This window comes from Cyprinodon tularosa, unplaced genomic scaffold, assembly GCF_016077235.1.
Source record: "Cyprinodon tularosa strain WSP-4 unplaced genomic scaffold, ASM1607723v1 ctg61, whole genome shotgun sequence".
NCBI classification, from domain to species: domain Eukaryota; kingdom Metazoa; phylum Chordata; class Actinopteri; order Cyprinodontiformes; family Cyprinodontidae; genus Cyprinodon; species Cyprinodon tularosa.
Genome location: NW_024039352.1, coordinates 583,741 through 601,684, shown reverse-complemented (window position 1 = coordinate 601,684; position 17,944 = coordinate 583,741). Strand labels below are relative to the sequence as shown.

Below are 17,944 nucleotides of genomic sequence, written 5' to 3'. Positions count from 1 at the left end.
GTGTGTAGAACTAAATAGAAGGAAGCCAATGGGAAAGGAAACAAGCACAAGGAGGCAACAGAGAGTAAGTAAAGATTGTTTGAATATAATGGAAAATAAACCAAAGAACAGAAACAGAAAACTAAAAACTCAGAGTCCCAAATGGAGAAAACCATAACACTTTAAGCCTTTAGTTTGTATATTTATTGTTTAGCTTAATTTCTGTTATGGATTTGAAGGCCATATACTGGACCCTGAGTGGGGTCATGACCTTTGGGAATCAATGTTGAAAAGCCTTCTGTTGAGGCCCTGTTATGTTTCACTCTGGGGCCTGTGGGTTATATGTAGCGTGCAATATTATGTTTCACCACATATAACATTTGTTATGTGCAGGAAAGTGCAATTTTTATTTTATTTATTCACGTCTTGCTGATGTTGTTTTATAACATTTCCTGGGTTTGTAATACTTCACCTATGTGATATTTTTCACTGGTTTTCATGATGCTGTTTGGTCCCTAATGTGCTCTAATGAACCTCTTAGACCTTCACACAGTAACTGCATTAATTCTGGTATTAAACTACAGACTGTATTGGCTGCTCATGCAATTGCTATTGGCATTTGGTTACATGATTCTACATAGGAAGAAATAACATCAGTGAGTAGAAATCCATGCCTCTCTTTAGTTGTAAAAGGAAAAAAATCTTTCTTTTTATTCCTTAGTTTGTTTGTTTTTTGCTCTTATTCGTGTTTGTTGGCCACATTAAACCTAATTCAAACACCAACTAATAAGCATGTGGAAAACATCAAGTTTTATCAGTTATTTTCCAAAGTACTGTATCTCTTTTAATAAGAGAACCACAGGCATATAAATAAAGCTTTTAAAGGTTTGGATAAAAACAGTCTTGAGTCTAAACTTTTTTTGCGATGCAAGTTTTTTGCACTTTTGAAATAGTCACAGAACATTTAAAAATGCAGCAACACTGCAAACAAGGTCTATGTAATTAACTTTTACAATCTTAGATGTAGCCAGGCAATCTTTTTGATCTTGTTTTGAGACTGATATGCTAAAAACGGCAGATTCTATTTGATTACTTATCTTCTTTGGAGCAGATTGTACTCAAAATAGTGTGATAATCTGCGGATGCTGTAAGAAAATATCACTTCTCGGAACCATAATAAAAGTACTCATAACAAGAAGTTTTACTGAGTGAAATTGTCTCACTGCGCTGGCAGATATTGCACTCATTTGGAGAGGTGGCAAGTAAGGAAGTACAAATACTTAGTTACCTTACTGGAATTATTATTTTTGGACTTGTTTTTTTTTTTTTTTTTTAAAGCTCATTTTGGTTTTGGCCTGTTGGTATTTCAAACAAAAATCATCAAAATAATTAGTTTCCTCCAGACAATTAATTTCTTTGTGGTTGAACTCACTGCACCAACTTGTTGTTCCCCACATACATAAAGAGTTTTTCAAGATGATGCAAACTTAAATTTAACACTTTTGCCATTGGTTATACGTATAAGGAAGTTATCATCCAGAATTGTAGAAAAATGTCCCTTTAATAGGTCAGTGCTGCTGTTACAGCAGCTGCCCCTAAATTTTTTTTCGTTTCTTTTTCTTTTATACTTAACGTATTTTTCAAAATCTTAGTTTTACACTTTTACTTGAGTAAAAAGCTTAAGTTGACACTCTAACGTCTACAAAAGTGTTTTTAAAAATTATAATTTATAATTCTACTTGAGTATTAATTTGGACACCTCTGCTTATTTGGAGTTGTATCATCTCAAAGGTAGATTAATAATCTAGCAGAATCAGCTTTTTGCTGAGTATATCAATCCCAAAACCATTTAAGAAAATGCTTTTTGGGATGTTATTAGATTTTAAAACTTGATAAGATATATAGTTTTTGCAATGTAAACGTAGCAGAGTGGCGTTAAAAAAAGGGGACCATGAAATCTGAAGCTAATTGCATCAGGATACTAAAGGAAATTCATGATGTGTTTAAAACAACTTGTTAAAATATCCATTGTGGTTCATAAAAGTCTAAGTTTTAACCTTTTTATTACCAACACTATTAAATGAATGTTTCATTTTATTTCAGTTTTTTGATTTTATTCTTCTTTTCCATCAATAAAAGCTGCCTAAACACCTAAAAGCCCTAAATGTATGTGATATACTGTATGCAGATGATGCTGAGCAATGCGGTGCTGGTGACGGTCACCCTAAAAGGACCTCAGCTCGATCAGGTGTGCATAGACCGAACCTTAGTGGGTCGACTTCCTGCCAACACTGTGACTGATGGTGAGTTTCACAATAAAACATTTCAATCACAAGAGACCTCATGTGTTTTCCACCATTAAGCAGCTTACTGGTGTGGCAGGTGCATGATAACATATGAAACACAAAATTCCCAGAGGGATTTAAATAATGTTACTCCAGGTTTTAGCTTCAAACATGTCATTGTGTTTTCTTTAACAAACCATTGTTTTTCAAACAAATTCTCCATTTAGGCATGATGATGTGTGCAGTTGTGTAATAATATGATGGATTAAAGCAGTTATAATATATGATTTTACACAGAAAGCAATTAAGAGCTTTAGATCAGCCACTGGGAAAAAAAGAAATCATTAGGTTAGAAAAAACTATTATTGCTTCCACTATTTATACCTGTTTCTGGTAAAAGATTAGTACCAGATATAAAAAATGACAAATCAATGTCTGGCTCTGCACACAATTAATCTAGAATTACATTTAGCTACAAGATAATGATGACCTGAGTTTGCTAATATGACAGTTATATGGCAGTCTATTATATATAATTGACTGAAGAATGATAACAATGCTTGGTTTTTCTAGTTTTCTGTTGTGCATATTAATCATTAAAAAATAGGTTTCACACTCTCCAAAGAATGCTAAAATCTATTGCCCAGAGTATGGAATTCAGCATCTTTCACTCAAACAAACCATTTCCATGCAGCTCTCAGCTTCTTCCTCACTTCAGTCCTTGGAATGTTCCCCACAAAATATACATGCTTCTGTTTAACCACATCAGTGATTAATTACTCGGTTTTTTATCAGCATAATCTATCTACCTAACAGGCAGAAACCTTACAACGATCATCTCTGTTAAATTAGTATTTGCAAACAAAAAAATGGTTTTGTCTTATTTTTTGGGTGTTTTGCTTCTTCTACTATTTTGTCTGTTTCTGTTTAACGATGAGATCCTGATTTCTTCAATTCATCCAAAGTTCCTCTCATTAACTGTCTTATCTTAATCAATCCCAAAGCATTTTGAGCTTAATATGGGGCTTTAGTCACATTCAAAACAATACATGTCACAATACTTGGGTCACGATACAATATCCCGATATTGCAATATCACTAAATATTACATTACTTTTCCCAACAATCACAATTACATGTTTAGATGAAAAACCAAGTGTTGTTTATGTTCATCAGAAGATATTGATCATTTATTTATTTTTGGCATTCATGTTGTTTGGGGTTGTAGTCAGTCTACGTCTTCCACTGTGACGACCTCAACTACAGATATGGTGCTGCGCCGCACAGCAAAAGGGCTCCACAGCACCATCTTTCATAGTGCATTTTTCCCTCATTGTTTTAGGTAAAATTTTGTTTTTAAAATCGGTACCAGGAACTGAAAATTCGATACTATATCGGGCAGCCGAAAATCACGAATATGTCCCAAAAAAGATTTTTAAAATATCTCTTTAATTGAAATTAAAAACAGCTGTTATTTTTATCGTACTTTTTTTTTTTTTTTTTACAGCATTACAGGAGGAAATGCAATATGTCACAAAGTCTTTGTATTTTGTCTGATAAAAAGATAACTGCAATTGTTCAATATAGATTTATAGCAGCTGTGAACTGTATAATAACTGTTTAATAATTGTTATAGATAGGCTCTCTGTGTGTCTACACCTTGAAGCTCTATCTCTCTGGTTCTTTTTCCTGAAAAGAGATCAATCGGGACAAACTCTTTAAATAACACTTCATAACTTATATGTATTAAATAACCAGGAGACAGGACAACATATTCTGATAGAAATTGTAATCTTACTCAGATCAGAGAAATTGCTTAGAGTTCACAGAAGACAGCTGCTCACCTCCATGCTCACCTCCCAGGAAGTGGCCCCGATTATCAGTTAAAGAGACATTTAATACATCTCCAGTCTGACACATCATCACATCATTACATCATACACCTTAGCAGATGAGGATACATCATTGCTCCTGCATTATCATGTTAAAGTGAGAAGGATTTGTCCCCTTGTAAGGAAGGCTGTCCTGATTAGATGACCTCCGTACACACCGTGACATCCACAATGTGAAGGAAGGCCTTCTGCTCTGTCTAATCTGACTAACAAAATAACAATGCACATGATGTAGAAATAATAAAACCTAACAATCAAAATACATAAGATAAAGGAAACCGCTTTCATTCTATTTCCAAATCTTTGCCACGTACAAAACGAAGATTATAACTTTATATCCGGACACAGGAACTGTTTTAATTAGATTAACTATTGTGGAAAACATTAGTTCTGACACGCAGCATGCAGCTAATATTAAGGTGTACTAAAATAGAGTAATAAAAAATAGAGTAAATGCATTTTCTTTAAGAAAACAAAGACTAACTAAAGCTAATTAGTGCTGCAATAAAAGTACTTATATTATTTACTCATAAAATTATGTTTGATATCACTCAAACTGTCCAAATGTTTTTTTTCTGGATGTCTTTTATTAACAGTTTTGTATTTTACAAAGCATCATCATCATCATCCACTCGATTTCTCTCAGCTTGCTGTTAGAGACTGTTTGCCCACACCTGTGCTCCCTGCATGCACTTTCACGTCCACCACACACTTCCCCACTCCCCACTCTCTGTCACGCAATCACTCTTTCACACAAGCGGCGACTCACACCATAACAGGTGCCACAGGTGAGCCAGGCGACTCTGCTAGCTAATTGCGGGCAAATCCTTTTGTGCTGCGTGTGTCCAGGGGCCTTCCCTTAAGAGCATCCATCAGTGTTTTTCTTCCATTGCGCGTTCCTCCAGGGAGCACCGTCCACCCCCCCATCCCCACTCTGGGCTCCCTCGCTCTGCAGACCTGGAAGGAGAGAACAAGAGGCCGTGGACAGCGGCCCAAATCTGCTAATTATTTCTTTCTTTCTGTATCAATTATTTGTTCATAACACCACCCTACCCACTTCCGCCCGAGGTCTCGAGACACTTGATAAAGCCCCCACAGCGCACACATACACACGCATGTAATTACATACACACTCCTTTTATTTTTCCTCCAGCAAAGAGCAACAAACACACACTGTACGTCCACTTACATTAACACACGTAAAAAAAAAAGAAAGAGACTTGAACTCACATGCTCATAGCCAGGCTTGCTAACACACACTCAGGTACACACTCACCTCCCGCTGTGCTTCATTCAAAGCCTCAGAGGGCACTAATTATTAGAGTAATGGTTGTGAGAGGGTGGGTTCCGGGGATTTTGTGTGCGTGTGTAATGGGGGGGTTGTAGTCGGATTGGGGGTCTCACATCTGCCACTTGTTAAATTAGGCTGAGACAATTAAGAGCAGAGGGTCAGAGCAGATCACAACACATTTATGATTACTGGGACAGTTTACAGTATCAATCCAGGTGTCATCTCTGGATTTGTGTGGTATCCCACGTAAAAAAAAGGTTTATAAAGTCATCCACTGAAAGATTTAAAAGGTTGTTGAGGCCAAACTTGTTTGTACTTCCTTCAGTTTTATACATTCTTAACTCAAAAGTTTGTTTCTAGCAAGATTTTTAAAATATTTTTGATATAACCTGTTTATTTAGCTTTTATTTTTTTTTAAATGTCTGAAAATTGGTTATATTCTTAATGATCAATGGATTTTTTTTTTTTTTTACAATAACTACCTAATTGTTGACCAAATATCTGCTTGTTTCTCTGTTATTTTGATCATTTGTCTTTGGTGGTGGTGACATCAATCTTTAAGGCTGCAATGACACATTATCCATTGCTCCTGCCACAGATCCTCTATGTAAAAACATGCTGGTAAAATTTACATTTACTTTCATATGCAAAAGATCTGGTTTCTGCGACTGAAATATTCCCTTGAGGTAGCTCCGATAACAACATTAAAGAACAATAAACTCCGTATCACCTACATGAAAAACACTTTAAAACACTTTAAAGTTGACTGTTTAAAATGATGGTTAAACACGTGTAAAAGTGAAGTTCTTTTTAAGGTTTAAGGTAGACATTGCCAATATTTATTTTAGAATAAATGGAAAGAAATATTTTTGGCTCAGAATAAATTAAAGCTGCTGATAGAAGCAGCTGGAATGGGAGATGGAGGAGCTGAGAAGGATCTGTGCTCAGGATGGTTCTGCTGATCACACTCTGGTTTTTCATCTGAGAGAGGGAAGTTTGGGGCAAACTAATGGTTTTGCTGGAACGCTTTGTGCTCTAGTACCATTTGACTTTTTGTCTCTTTGGGAGAAAAGTTGCACTGGGATAAAATGTAAGTAAGGGGTTTATAAATCTGTAAAAGATCACTATTTACATGCAGATTTAGACGTTTTCTGTTGTTGAATTGTCTCTGCGTGCTCTTTAAGATAAGGAAAAAATATTGGTAAAACATTGTGGTTTAATAATAACTTTCAGGGCATGGAAGATACTGTACATCTTAAAATCAACAGAAAAATGAAATTGCTAAATTTTACCTTCATGGTTAATCTGAATGAAAGCAGAACAGTATGCTAATACAACCAAATGGTTTTTATTAACCTGTTCTAAAAGCAAGTTAGGTGATATTTTATAGGTCAGAGGGCACTGATCTACAGCGATGAGGAGCAGTGCAGCCTGAGTACAAGTTATAAGTACAAATCACCAGTTTACAAGTTGTATACAAATGTATGAGAATAAATCATAAATCTTTGAGGACAAATAAATCAGTGAGTATAAATTAAAGTGAGTAGGATTCAAATCACAAATATGTGAGTCACAAATTGCAATAATGATTCACAAGTCTATGAGTACAAATCACAAATTTACAATTAGATCACAATTTTAAAGAATCTCAAATTTACGAATAGAAGAAAAAGCCACAAATGTGAGCGTGGGAATCAAATTTCTACAGCTGACATCATTTTATGGCCCCAGGAAACTTAAAAGCTCCACCTGCTCCATCTGCTGGCTCTGGATGCTGAGTGGCTAAAGTACAAATGACCTGAACTTTTTTTGTCTTTCAGAGCAGCACAACTCTCTAGTGTTTGACACAATCGATTCCAAGGAAATGTCTAAAAAAAAAAAAAATTGGTCCCAGGGCAGAGCATGATGTGAGCTAATGCCACTTTTCCACTACTACAACCTCAGAGCAATTCACTATGATTTTATTAGCATTATATGGTTCCAACCATTGAAAGTTGTGCAGAAAATGTGACGTCGGATGCTGATCACTGATTGATTAGGTGGCAGGTGTCACTCGTCTGAACTAATATTTTCAGTCATTAGGCTGACACTATTTTAACTCTGGGCTTCTAATGCATATGAGCACTATCATACCAAGCTACCAGTTGTTAGCATTAGCTTATTGTCACATGCTGTAGCTCCTTTTACTTTTATTTGATAATGTGGCTTTGTTTCCAGATCACTTCCTGGAACTTTCAACAGCTCATCTTGGCTCTGCTGTTTTACTCTGAGTCAAACAACAGCGATAAGCAGAGCAGGCTGCTGTTTGTCTCCAACAAACCGCATTAAGGTTGGACTGTAAAGTGGCATTGCCGTTCTAGATCTGTCCTCCATTGGGATATTACTCAATTTTAATGGAAACTGAATCAATTGGAAGTGAGCTGACCCAACCTGAACAGATAAATATCAATGGAAAAAAGGCATAACAGCATTATGTCATCTGCGTATCTAAATTGACATAATGCAAAAGCAGAAAATAAAACACAACTTTGAGTGGCTTTAAAAAGGACTTGTTGTTTTCTGCTCTGTATAATATGTGATGGGCGAACCTGTAGGTGCAAAAAGATGCCACAGAAAAATGGCAGTATTTACAGTGCTAAAAGCAGAAGAGAATAAGCAAAAATTATACGATATATTTATATTTCTGGCAGCCATCTACCAGTCCTTTAATTTTGACAAAACTATGGCCACTTACTGTATACCAACTTCATTCTCATCAATCCCAAAGTTTAGGGTTCATATGGCGCTTTGTAACATTCTAAAAATGTTGGACTAATAATTATAAACAGCTGTTATTTTGTTCATAATATTATTTACTAAATTAAGTAAGGAAATTCAATATGTTGCAAAGTTTTAAAGCACGGGTTATAGGGTACGTTTTGTCCCACCAACAACTTGCCCATGTTCTCCTGGCAAACTTTAGTCTCATGCTTATGTTTTTATGACAAGGCAAAACTTTGCTATCTCTTTCTGATTGTTCAGCGTGGAATTTCCCATCTCGAAATCTTGAAAATAGGGTATTTGGACACTTATCGTTGTATCTGCACTGTCCAATCAGAGTGGGATAACTTGCCTAGCCAGACTTGAACATCATAGCAGTCATTTAGAATGTTCTTTACTTGAAGATGTTTCAAATTTCAAAGTACCAGTAGTCTTTAAATTTCACTGCACAGATTTTTATACTGCCCTCAAAAATCCACATACAAATGCAGTGAAGTTTAAAGACTACTGGTACTTTGAAATTTAATTTAGAATTGTTTATGGACCAGAAATACTTTGGTGAATCTTTTTCTGCGCATATGTGGATCTTGTGTGCTTGCATGAGATCAGATGTTTCATTTGTAGGAATTCAAGACTAGCAGTTACAATTAGAATTCACAAAGTTGCAGCATTGAAAAGTACAAATCACCAGTTTACAAGTAGTACACAAATATATGAGAACAAATCACAAATCTTTGAGTACAAATAAATCAGTGAGTAGGATTCAAATCACAAATATGTAAGTCATAATCACAAATTTACGATTATGATTCACAAGTCTTTTAGCACAAATCACTAATTTACGATTAGATCACACATTTTAAAGAATCTCAAATTTACGAATAGAAGAAAAAGCCACAAATGTGAGCGTGAGAATCAAATATCGACATATATGAATCACACATTTATAATATCCAATCATACATTTAAAAGGGCAAAAAAGTCTTCATAAACTTGAAAAAAAAAGATAATTTCAACCACGCAGACCTTGGTTGTGCAGAGTCCAGGTGTTTTGTGTTCTTCCGCTCCATGCCTTGTCTTTATAATCTGAATCTAATTGTTTTGGCTGATATCATTTAGAAATTTCCACAACGGTTTACAGCAATTATTCATTTTCAGGTCAGGATTTGACTTTTTGTGCAAAGCGTAACGAGTATTTAAATTCTCCGATTTGCGTGGATTTAACCAAACATCAGGCCTGATTTGTTTTTAAAGATTGAAGCAAAAGGGAACCAAATCTTATTTTTTATTTTCTTTTATTTGGAAGCAGGTTTGCTGTTCTGGTTTGAACTTTGCAACCTGGAGGCCAGTTGAACGCTGCTGGAACAGCGAGCTACGATTGCATCATACAAAGCAGCAGATTACAAATATTTTACACCATCAAAGTATTACAGGTTTCCATTGGCCGATGCCTGGGCCAAGTTGAGCATATGCTCCACGATTAAGCATCCTTAAGTGATTTTTCATAGCAGGTTTCATTTACCCATGTTTAAATGTGCTTTGCTTAAGCCCATTGGCCTCTTATGTCAACATGCTGCAGAGGAGATGGCATTAAATGGATTTAGGGGGCTCTGTGTTCGTGTGCGGCTTTGTCTGTGTGTATGTGACGGGATTGCTTTCTGCATCTGACTGTGAATGCGTTTGTGCATGTTAGTGTGAGTAAATGTGCATGCATAAAATATTGTTGCAGACCTCCGTGTATAAATCCATAAAATGTAGCTCTCTGTCTATGTGGCTGAGGGTGGGGTGTTCTGCATGTGTGGGTGTGTGTGGGTGCTGTTCTAGGATAGGTCATGCAAGCCTGGCCGCTAATTCCAAATCAGCCACCTGGTCGCAGATTGGGCCACAGACCCCGTTTGGGAAAGAATGAGATTATTCTTAATCCCGTTTATAGACACCCACAGAGATCAATACTAAACTGCATTTAACTTGATTCGTCTGTAATCTATCACAAAGACGCTTACTATTGCATTAAATGTTGTTTCAAAAAAACTAAGGCTCGTCAATGGCTGTACATGTTTTTTTTTTGTAACAGTTAGGCTTTGAACCAGTTCTTAACTGCATAATCCAGCCGACTGACTCAGTTGACCTGATTTAAGATGCTAGTTTTTTATGTGTTTTTCAAGCCGTGTTTGCTCTTCTCTTCTGAAAATTAGCATATTAATTTGAAATTTCCACACAACAGGATGATTCCAGGCGCAATCACGCCAATATCCTCCTGTTTATAAATACACACGGCACCGCTAATCGCCGGTTAGATGTTTAAATCTCGGGGTGCAGCCTCACTCGTTCAACTCAAAGCAGGATTTCTCAGAGACATGTGTAGCAGAACCCCCCCACCAACAAAACCCCTCCCCCTTTCCATTTAATTGGTTTCATAAACAGATTAATTTGAAGGAGAGGGGGGCTTAATTGCTAATCAGCGTTTCCATGCAGCTCCAGAAAGAGTTGAACAGGATCAAGTGTGTTCTACCATTAAAAAAAGGGAGGAGGGGAGCTCACAGCATTTACTACACTGACAAGAAGATACAAAAAAAAAATAACTCATAAAAGGTTGGAAAGGAAAGAGAAAACAAGCGTGTTTAAAGGAAGAAAGGTATGAAGACTAAATGTTCAATATTTCCACACATTACAACATGATATCTTCTGTGATAGATCAGCACCAGGTAACACATTGCAGTAAAAGATTACATGGCTTAAATAGATTTTCTTTTTATTATTCTGAGAAGTTAATTTTTTTTCTGTCACCTCTACTGACCAAGGAAAACATCGCACATGTCAGGGATAGGGCTGTGCACAACTTTAAATCAGTTTGCTTATACAGCCATAAAATAATTTCAACACGTTTTCCGGATCAAACCTGACCTTCATTGTAAAGCACCAAGAAGAACCCATCGGTCGTAAAAAAGCCAAAGTCCTGCAGATGTTGGTTGCTGCTCAGATGAGACAAAAATCTTAACTATTTGGCAACATGCCTGAAACAAAACAATAGAATCCAGTGGATTGTGACACAATAAGGATAAACTCAAGGCGTCCGTCCCAATAGTTTTTAGATCGTCCTTTTTGAGGCTACATAGAACTCCAGCACCGGATGGGTTTAGCTGATGTAAGCAGACGTGGCAACATCTACCTCCAGTACTGCGGAACTAGTAGTAAGCCAGATGGTGTCCATCTACGCAGCTACTAAATGAGTCCAACCATTTTCTAATGCTGTTGGAAAAAATTATGGCTCAGAGGATAGGGCTAACAGCAGTAGTACTTCTAGCAAGGAGGTGTTCTCGTGCTCATCAACTTTGCAGTGTGCACCAATGGTCAGACTTTTTTCCCAGTGCAAATCCAGTTTTATTCTTCTTGGAATCAATTATCTTCTTGTCAGTCATCTTCTCACTCAACTCCGGAATTCCGTGCTCACTTGCCTCCATCAGTTCCACTTGTCAACCAATGGTACACATCCGCAGTGACGTAATCCCGGTCACATGTTGTGGTTATGGTAAATATACACAGGAAGGCTTTATTTACTATCAAATTCAGCAAAAGTAACGCTTAAATTATATTCCAAAACACTACAAATGTAGTATGCAACAAATACTACATAACCTCTGTCATTAAAAACTTGTGGTGGTGGCCTTATAAAGCTAGCCTGACGTATTCCTACTCAATTCTAGTCAGAATATGAGTCTGATACTGCTCCATAGAGCTGTGATTATGGGGCGTGTTTCGAATGAACCAGGAAAAAAAATGCACTAATTTGGATAGACCTACAACCAATAAGAGCAATGGAGTGCGTGACGTATGTTAAGCGACGCATAGTTGTTGTCAACAAAAATCAAAGCGTGCAGTTGCACGCCTAGAATAAGAAGATGAGCCTTGGTCGCGTTTCTCTGTTCCTCTTTTAAAATTAATTTGCTGTCGATATCTTCTAGAACAGACCTAATAGCAGAATCTACTCACCTCAACTCTCCAGCGGCAGCCATTGTTGTTGTCACCCAAGCGCTTTGGTGATGTGGTTGATTACGTTACTGTTGATCATCTGTCCATCATCGTATAAAGCCCGCCCTGACAATTTGATTGGCCCGCCAGAAATTGAGCGAGCATACTCGCGCTACTATTGAGCAATGCCAGACCGAACTTCCCGACCTCAAACGTTGTGGGCGGGACTAAGTTCGGAATGGCACCCAGGCTATTGTAAAGCTGCGGGGAAGCTTTTCTCCTGCATGGACAGGGAAGCTGGTGAGAGCTGAAGAGCGAATATGTACCATATGTTCTCTAAATAGAAGACTAACAATTAGAGCAACCGCACAATGGAATCATTTCAATTAAGCTTGTTTCTTTGTTATAATTACCTGAAGTCCAGACCTAGATTTATATGATAACCTTTGACCGAACTTGAAAATGTATTCTTACCATCCTTTTTCTGACCTAGTTTGGAACAATTTACAGAGAAGAATTGGTAAACGGTCAGTCTTTAAATTTGGAAAGCTTTTAGAAACTTACTCTGAAAGCTAAATAGCTGTCCTCAAAAAGGACTTCTACAAAGTATGTATAAAAACAGGATGAGTGAAGCCATAGCAGCGATTAAAACATTACAGTGTTAGTACAAACTATATTTTCTATTGATTTTCAGGATCTTAATATTCAAACCATTATACATAAAATGATTCTTTAATGCTTATTAAACAGCAGCTTCTTTTAGGGTCACCTCTACTGTGTGAAGCTGCTGTCTTCTTTTTTTAGGTGAGCGTTGTAATATTAAGTGTGGTGATGTCATTTCCAGCGGTGCTGAACGACGGGCTGATTCTGCTGTCCTTCCTGGAGGAGAGCCAGGTCGCTGCAGTGTTCCTGAACAGGAAGAGCCAGGATTCCCTGGAGACTGGCAGGCGAACAGACAAACTCTCACCTTCTGAGATTAAGGTACAGTGGATTGCACTGATGTGTGTTTGTGTGTTTCCAGGTTGAATTTTGTGGCCAAAAGAGGAGGAAGCATCACAACTGAAATGAGACACAAAAGAAAAGCGCTCTGTGTCCCTGGGCCAGTTTTTATTTTTCTTTTCTCTTCATCCCACTGGATTTCCAACAGCAGGGACATTTTCTCTTGGATTAATAAACACATGAAATCAGCCTCTTTTGAGAGACAAATTATTATTACCAGTTTAACAAATCTAGTCACATAAGTGATAGTAGTGATGGAAAGGTTTATATTCACGTTATTTGATATTTTCAAATGTATACGCCTTACTCTAGTTTCATACAAAGTGTTTCTGAAAGATTACCATGTTTTGCTGTTGTATTATTTATTAGCTTGGTGTTTAATGCTTTTTTTTGTTTAATAGTTAATAAAGCCCTTTGTGTATATTTACAATAACAACAGAGGTACTACACTGCCAATGTGTGCAGGGGGTAAACAAGGAAGTGGTTACCACGGCTAAGCCATTGAACAGCTCCCAACAAACTGTGGAAACACTGAAGAAAAGTTAAGATTCAGTGTGAAAAACACTTGATTCCAAGTGTTCACTGAAGTGAAAGATAAAGCTGCCGAGGTATTCAACTGTGGCTGCTAAGTTGATTGATGTATGTGTAAACTTGCTCATTAATATTGATACTAGTGATAGCAGTGATATTCTCCGTTTCCCCACTTTATTTACAAACAATATGATGGATCAATGGACAGATAAGTACGACATTTTCTTTACCTTTAAAATATATAGCATTTATGTTTAGTTTTTGCTCTGTTGAACTTCTCTCAGAAGTATTTGGTTTATTCACCAACATCTGATGGGAAAAGTATGATGATGATGATGATGCCTCATGTTGCTGGCTGCAGAGCACCAGTCCAAACAGATGCTATCGGCATTGAACACAGGCATTTTAGCTTGGGATCTGCGCTTTTAATCTTGCTTTTAATCAGGTGCTTCTTCAGATTTGAAGTATTCCTGCAGTTAGCTTTGCATTTCTCTTCCCAGATTTAGCAGCGTGAGTAATATATGCTGCATTTTGTGAAATGGGGCCCTCCTAAAAGCTTTGTTTACTGTAGCAGCCTCTTCTGACGTGTGCAATACTGCCTTCATGGATTCGGTCAATACCAATAAAAGTGCTGTCTTAAGCAACCATCCATAGTATTTTGAAACAAGAACATCCACCCTGAGATATTTGCAGATATTTGCTCCTAATTGAAAATATGTGAAGATTACCTCAGTGAGATTTTCACCTGATTCTCCAAACGGAAATGACTGTCATCGCTGTTTAATGTGAGTCTCAGAAGCTGAAATATTCCCTTTAAACATTCAGTTTTTGATCGTTTCTTATAACCAAGAAAATATCTTTATTCTTTAGATAATGTTGTTTAGGTTGACTGTGATCATTGGGAGATTGCAGCCTGTTGCAGTAAAAATTAAGTTGTTTCCCATCCTTTTAAAACCATCAGTTACTGTTTTGGAAGCCCATCGAGCTGGTCACCTCCAGTCGTAGCATCTGGATTTAACCTCACTTGTTCCATGGAGAAGCTGTTTGTTTGGATGTAGGATTAGTAAGTGGGCTCCCTGTAAATAGGTTGGTAGAACAATCATTTTGCGACCAGATGTAATATAATGTTAACGTTGACATATCCTAAATGTTCCTTTGTATTTCCTTCTGGTCTGGAAATGTTTTAATGGATGCTGGTAATAGATCTGATCAGGAGCAGTCCCCTTCTTCCCTAATAACAGCCTCCTTCCTCTGTAGCTCCTCACAGCTAAACCAGGCATTATCACATTACTGCCAGGCCCTTTTTTTTTTCCAAGGTGTGCATGTGTGTGTGTGTGCGTACATTCATGATGGTGTGTGTGCGTCAATGCAATCGTTCCCGCCGAGCGTCTGTTTCCAGAAGCGGAGTCCTGATAAGGCACCACCTTCATCACCAGCACCACTCATTTCTGCACACCCTGTGCACCAGTGTCAGTGTACATGCACGTTAATGCATGTAACCTGCAACATACACACGTCAGCACACAAATACACACACACACATGCACAAACACGGACACATTGCCCTGGTCCAGTGGGCTAAGCTGGAAAAGGGAGAGTTGGGGGGTGCTTTTAGCAGGGAGGGGGGCTAAACTAATCCGGCCCACAGAAAGTGGTTTTTGATAATTGCTGACCAGCAAACGCCAGCAGAAAAAAAAGAAAAAAATTGAAGAGCAAGGAGATGGGTAGGGTTGGAGGGGGCATACGGGGGGTAGAGATAGAGTGTGTTATTAGACCAGTGATTTTTAAGTTTTTTTTTCTTCTTCTTTTTCATTTCTAATCTGTCAGTGATCTCCAGTTCAGCTATTTGGGGGAAACTCTTTGTTCCCTTTATCATCACATGTACTTCTATCATTCACAGGCATACTTTATGTCCAAGGAAAATTCTGCCCCCTCAGGGAGCAAGGAGGGCAGACACGGACCAGTGCATCTCAAATCTTCTCTACTCATACAACACAGAGTTCCTGCAGGTTTTTAGGCTTTTAAATCATTTTCTATGTTGATACATTCATTTGTAAAGAGATATTGCCATATTCATCCTCCTGATAGAGCGAGTTTTAGGGGCTATTTTAATATTAAAAGAAACATGTGTTTTGGAAGAAAAAAAATCTCCCATACATCTTCCAAATTAAATCCCTTTCCTCTCTTTTCTTTCCATTATTCAATACTTTATTTTTCTTACTGCAATCTCCAAACTTCTCTTCAAATATGATCTCCTCCCTCTTTGTCTTGAAAACTCTTCATTATTCCTAGAGATGTACTTACATCTGGTCTTACATCTGGTCAGAAACACAATCATTATCCACCAGTGAGGATGCCAAAAAGTCCCAGCAGTTTGTGTTGCCACTCTTCAGTGCAGACATACTCCTCCACCATTCTTCCTGCAGGATTCTGTGATGTTTATGTGCTGAGGCTTTATCTCAAACTGCATCCTGCTAAGGATAGAGTGAAATATATGATTTCCCTCCCCTCATCCAGTGTGATCCATTTTTTTTCTTCTAATTGTAAGGGCAGGGCCTTTCATGGCAGTAAGGCCTCGGGCACAGCGTCCCCCCAATTCAATTTTAATTACATTTCAATTCAGTTAGTTTATATAGCACCAATTTACAACACATGTCATCTCATTGCACTTTACAATTCAACCCGATCATATAGTCAAATTGATTCAAAGTTTTCTATCTAAGGAAAACCCTCTGATTGCATCGACTTATTGACTTAAAGGCAATCCCTCACGCTAAGCATACTTGTAGTGACAGTGGAGAGGAAAAACTCCTTTCAAACAGGAAGAAACCTCCAGCAGAACCAGCTTCAGTGTGAGCGGCCATCTACCGAGGCCGACTGGGGTTCAAGGAGGCAGAAGCAGAAATGGAGAAAGAAGCAGAGACACAAAAAGGCAACTGTAAACCAGCTCCACAGGATACACACAGCCAGGAAGACGAGCTCCGAGCCAGCTCCAATCTCAGAGGATGAAAAGGGCACATCCAGCCAGCCACAGTCAGAGAAACAGAACTACACTGAAAAATAGGCAGCGCTTCAACATCGATAAACAAAGGTGTTGATGGCAGTAGCTCAGCTGATACTTCTCTTCACTTATATTTCTGATGGAGTCACAGCCGAACAGGAACAGACCAGATGAAGCTACTATGAGAAAAAGTAGACAGAGCATAGTATTCGAGATTGAACTAACTAATTCTACAGAGTGTATGTATGTATGACATCAGTGTTTTTGTCTTTCTGAGTTTTTTGTCTTATAGATGGGCTGCATTTCCCTGAAGTTCTCTGCGATTGTTAAAGTATTATTGAACCTAAATTGACACACTTACCAAGAGAAGACATATCAGGCAATCAGGGAGGTGTTTAAAATCAAATTGGAGGAAAGAAAAAGAAGCAAATTAACATGAAACTGTATTTTCGGTGGCATGTCAAACATTTTTAAGGCTGCTAGAGAGCAAGCCTTTGATCAACTAACAGGAAGGCTGAAAAAGCCCTGCAAGTTGCTGCTTCATCTTTCTGAGCCTTCAGCCTCTCTTTTACATAAAAAATTGGTCAAGAGCCTTTAAATAAATTTCTCATTACCTATTGCTTTCCATATTTTAGGTCTCACACAAATAAAAAGTTATTTCTATGTAATGCTAGATGCACAAATTAAACGAATAAGCTGTGTAAAAGCTTTAGCCAATAAGACTTCACTTTACTGTATATATCATTGCAATAATCCTGTACTTATCGACTGAGCAACTCAGCTGACTCCTATCGATGTGGAGGAGAAGCGACTCTACTCTGAGCCTCTCCCAAATGCTACTTATCTTATCTCTAGCGGAGTGCTTGCCGCCCTTGCTAATGGATTGTCAAAAAGGTTGCTTAGGCCACTGCCTCTGCCTGATGCCTAGTCTTCTTTCCTCTGGTTCATAATGACTCCCCCTGCATGTGGTGGACCCACAAGGCCTCCAATAACTCATTTGCTCTTGGCCCGGTTCGGGCCCGTAAATGAGAACATGACCATCAGGCGCTGCTGACGAACCCCAGCTCTGCTGTACCAGGCAACATTGCTTGCCATGATTTCTTGGTCATCATAAGGGCTTTTTCAGCTGCCATTTCTCTGACCCATCACGTAAAGCCTGTTTGCCGTGGGAGAACCTTCCAGGGGCACGTAAACCCTCGACAACATACTGTAGCTACGTCAGGGTGGCGGTTCAAGC

General features: G+C 38.0%; 1 protein-coding gene across 2 annotated transcripts in view; it reads left to right on the top strand.

Moving 5' to 3' along the window:
• LOC119798097 (WD repeat containing planar cell polarity effector) overlaps window positions 1-17,944 on the top strand; it is a 124,692-nt gene that overhangs the window by 55,284 nt on the left and 51,464 nt on the right. For both annotated transcript variants that reach the window (XM_038307442.1, XM_038307441.1), the window contains 2 exons: window positions 2,168-2,282; window positions 13,021-13,157. In XM_038307442.1, the coding sequence (XP_038163370.1) occupies window positions 2,168-2,282; window positions 13,021-13,157 (252 nt within the window). The remainder of the gene's footprint in view (window positions 1-2,167; window positions 2,283-13,020; window positions 13,158-17,944) is intronic.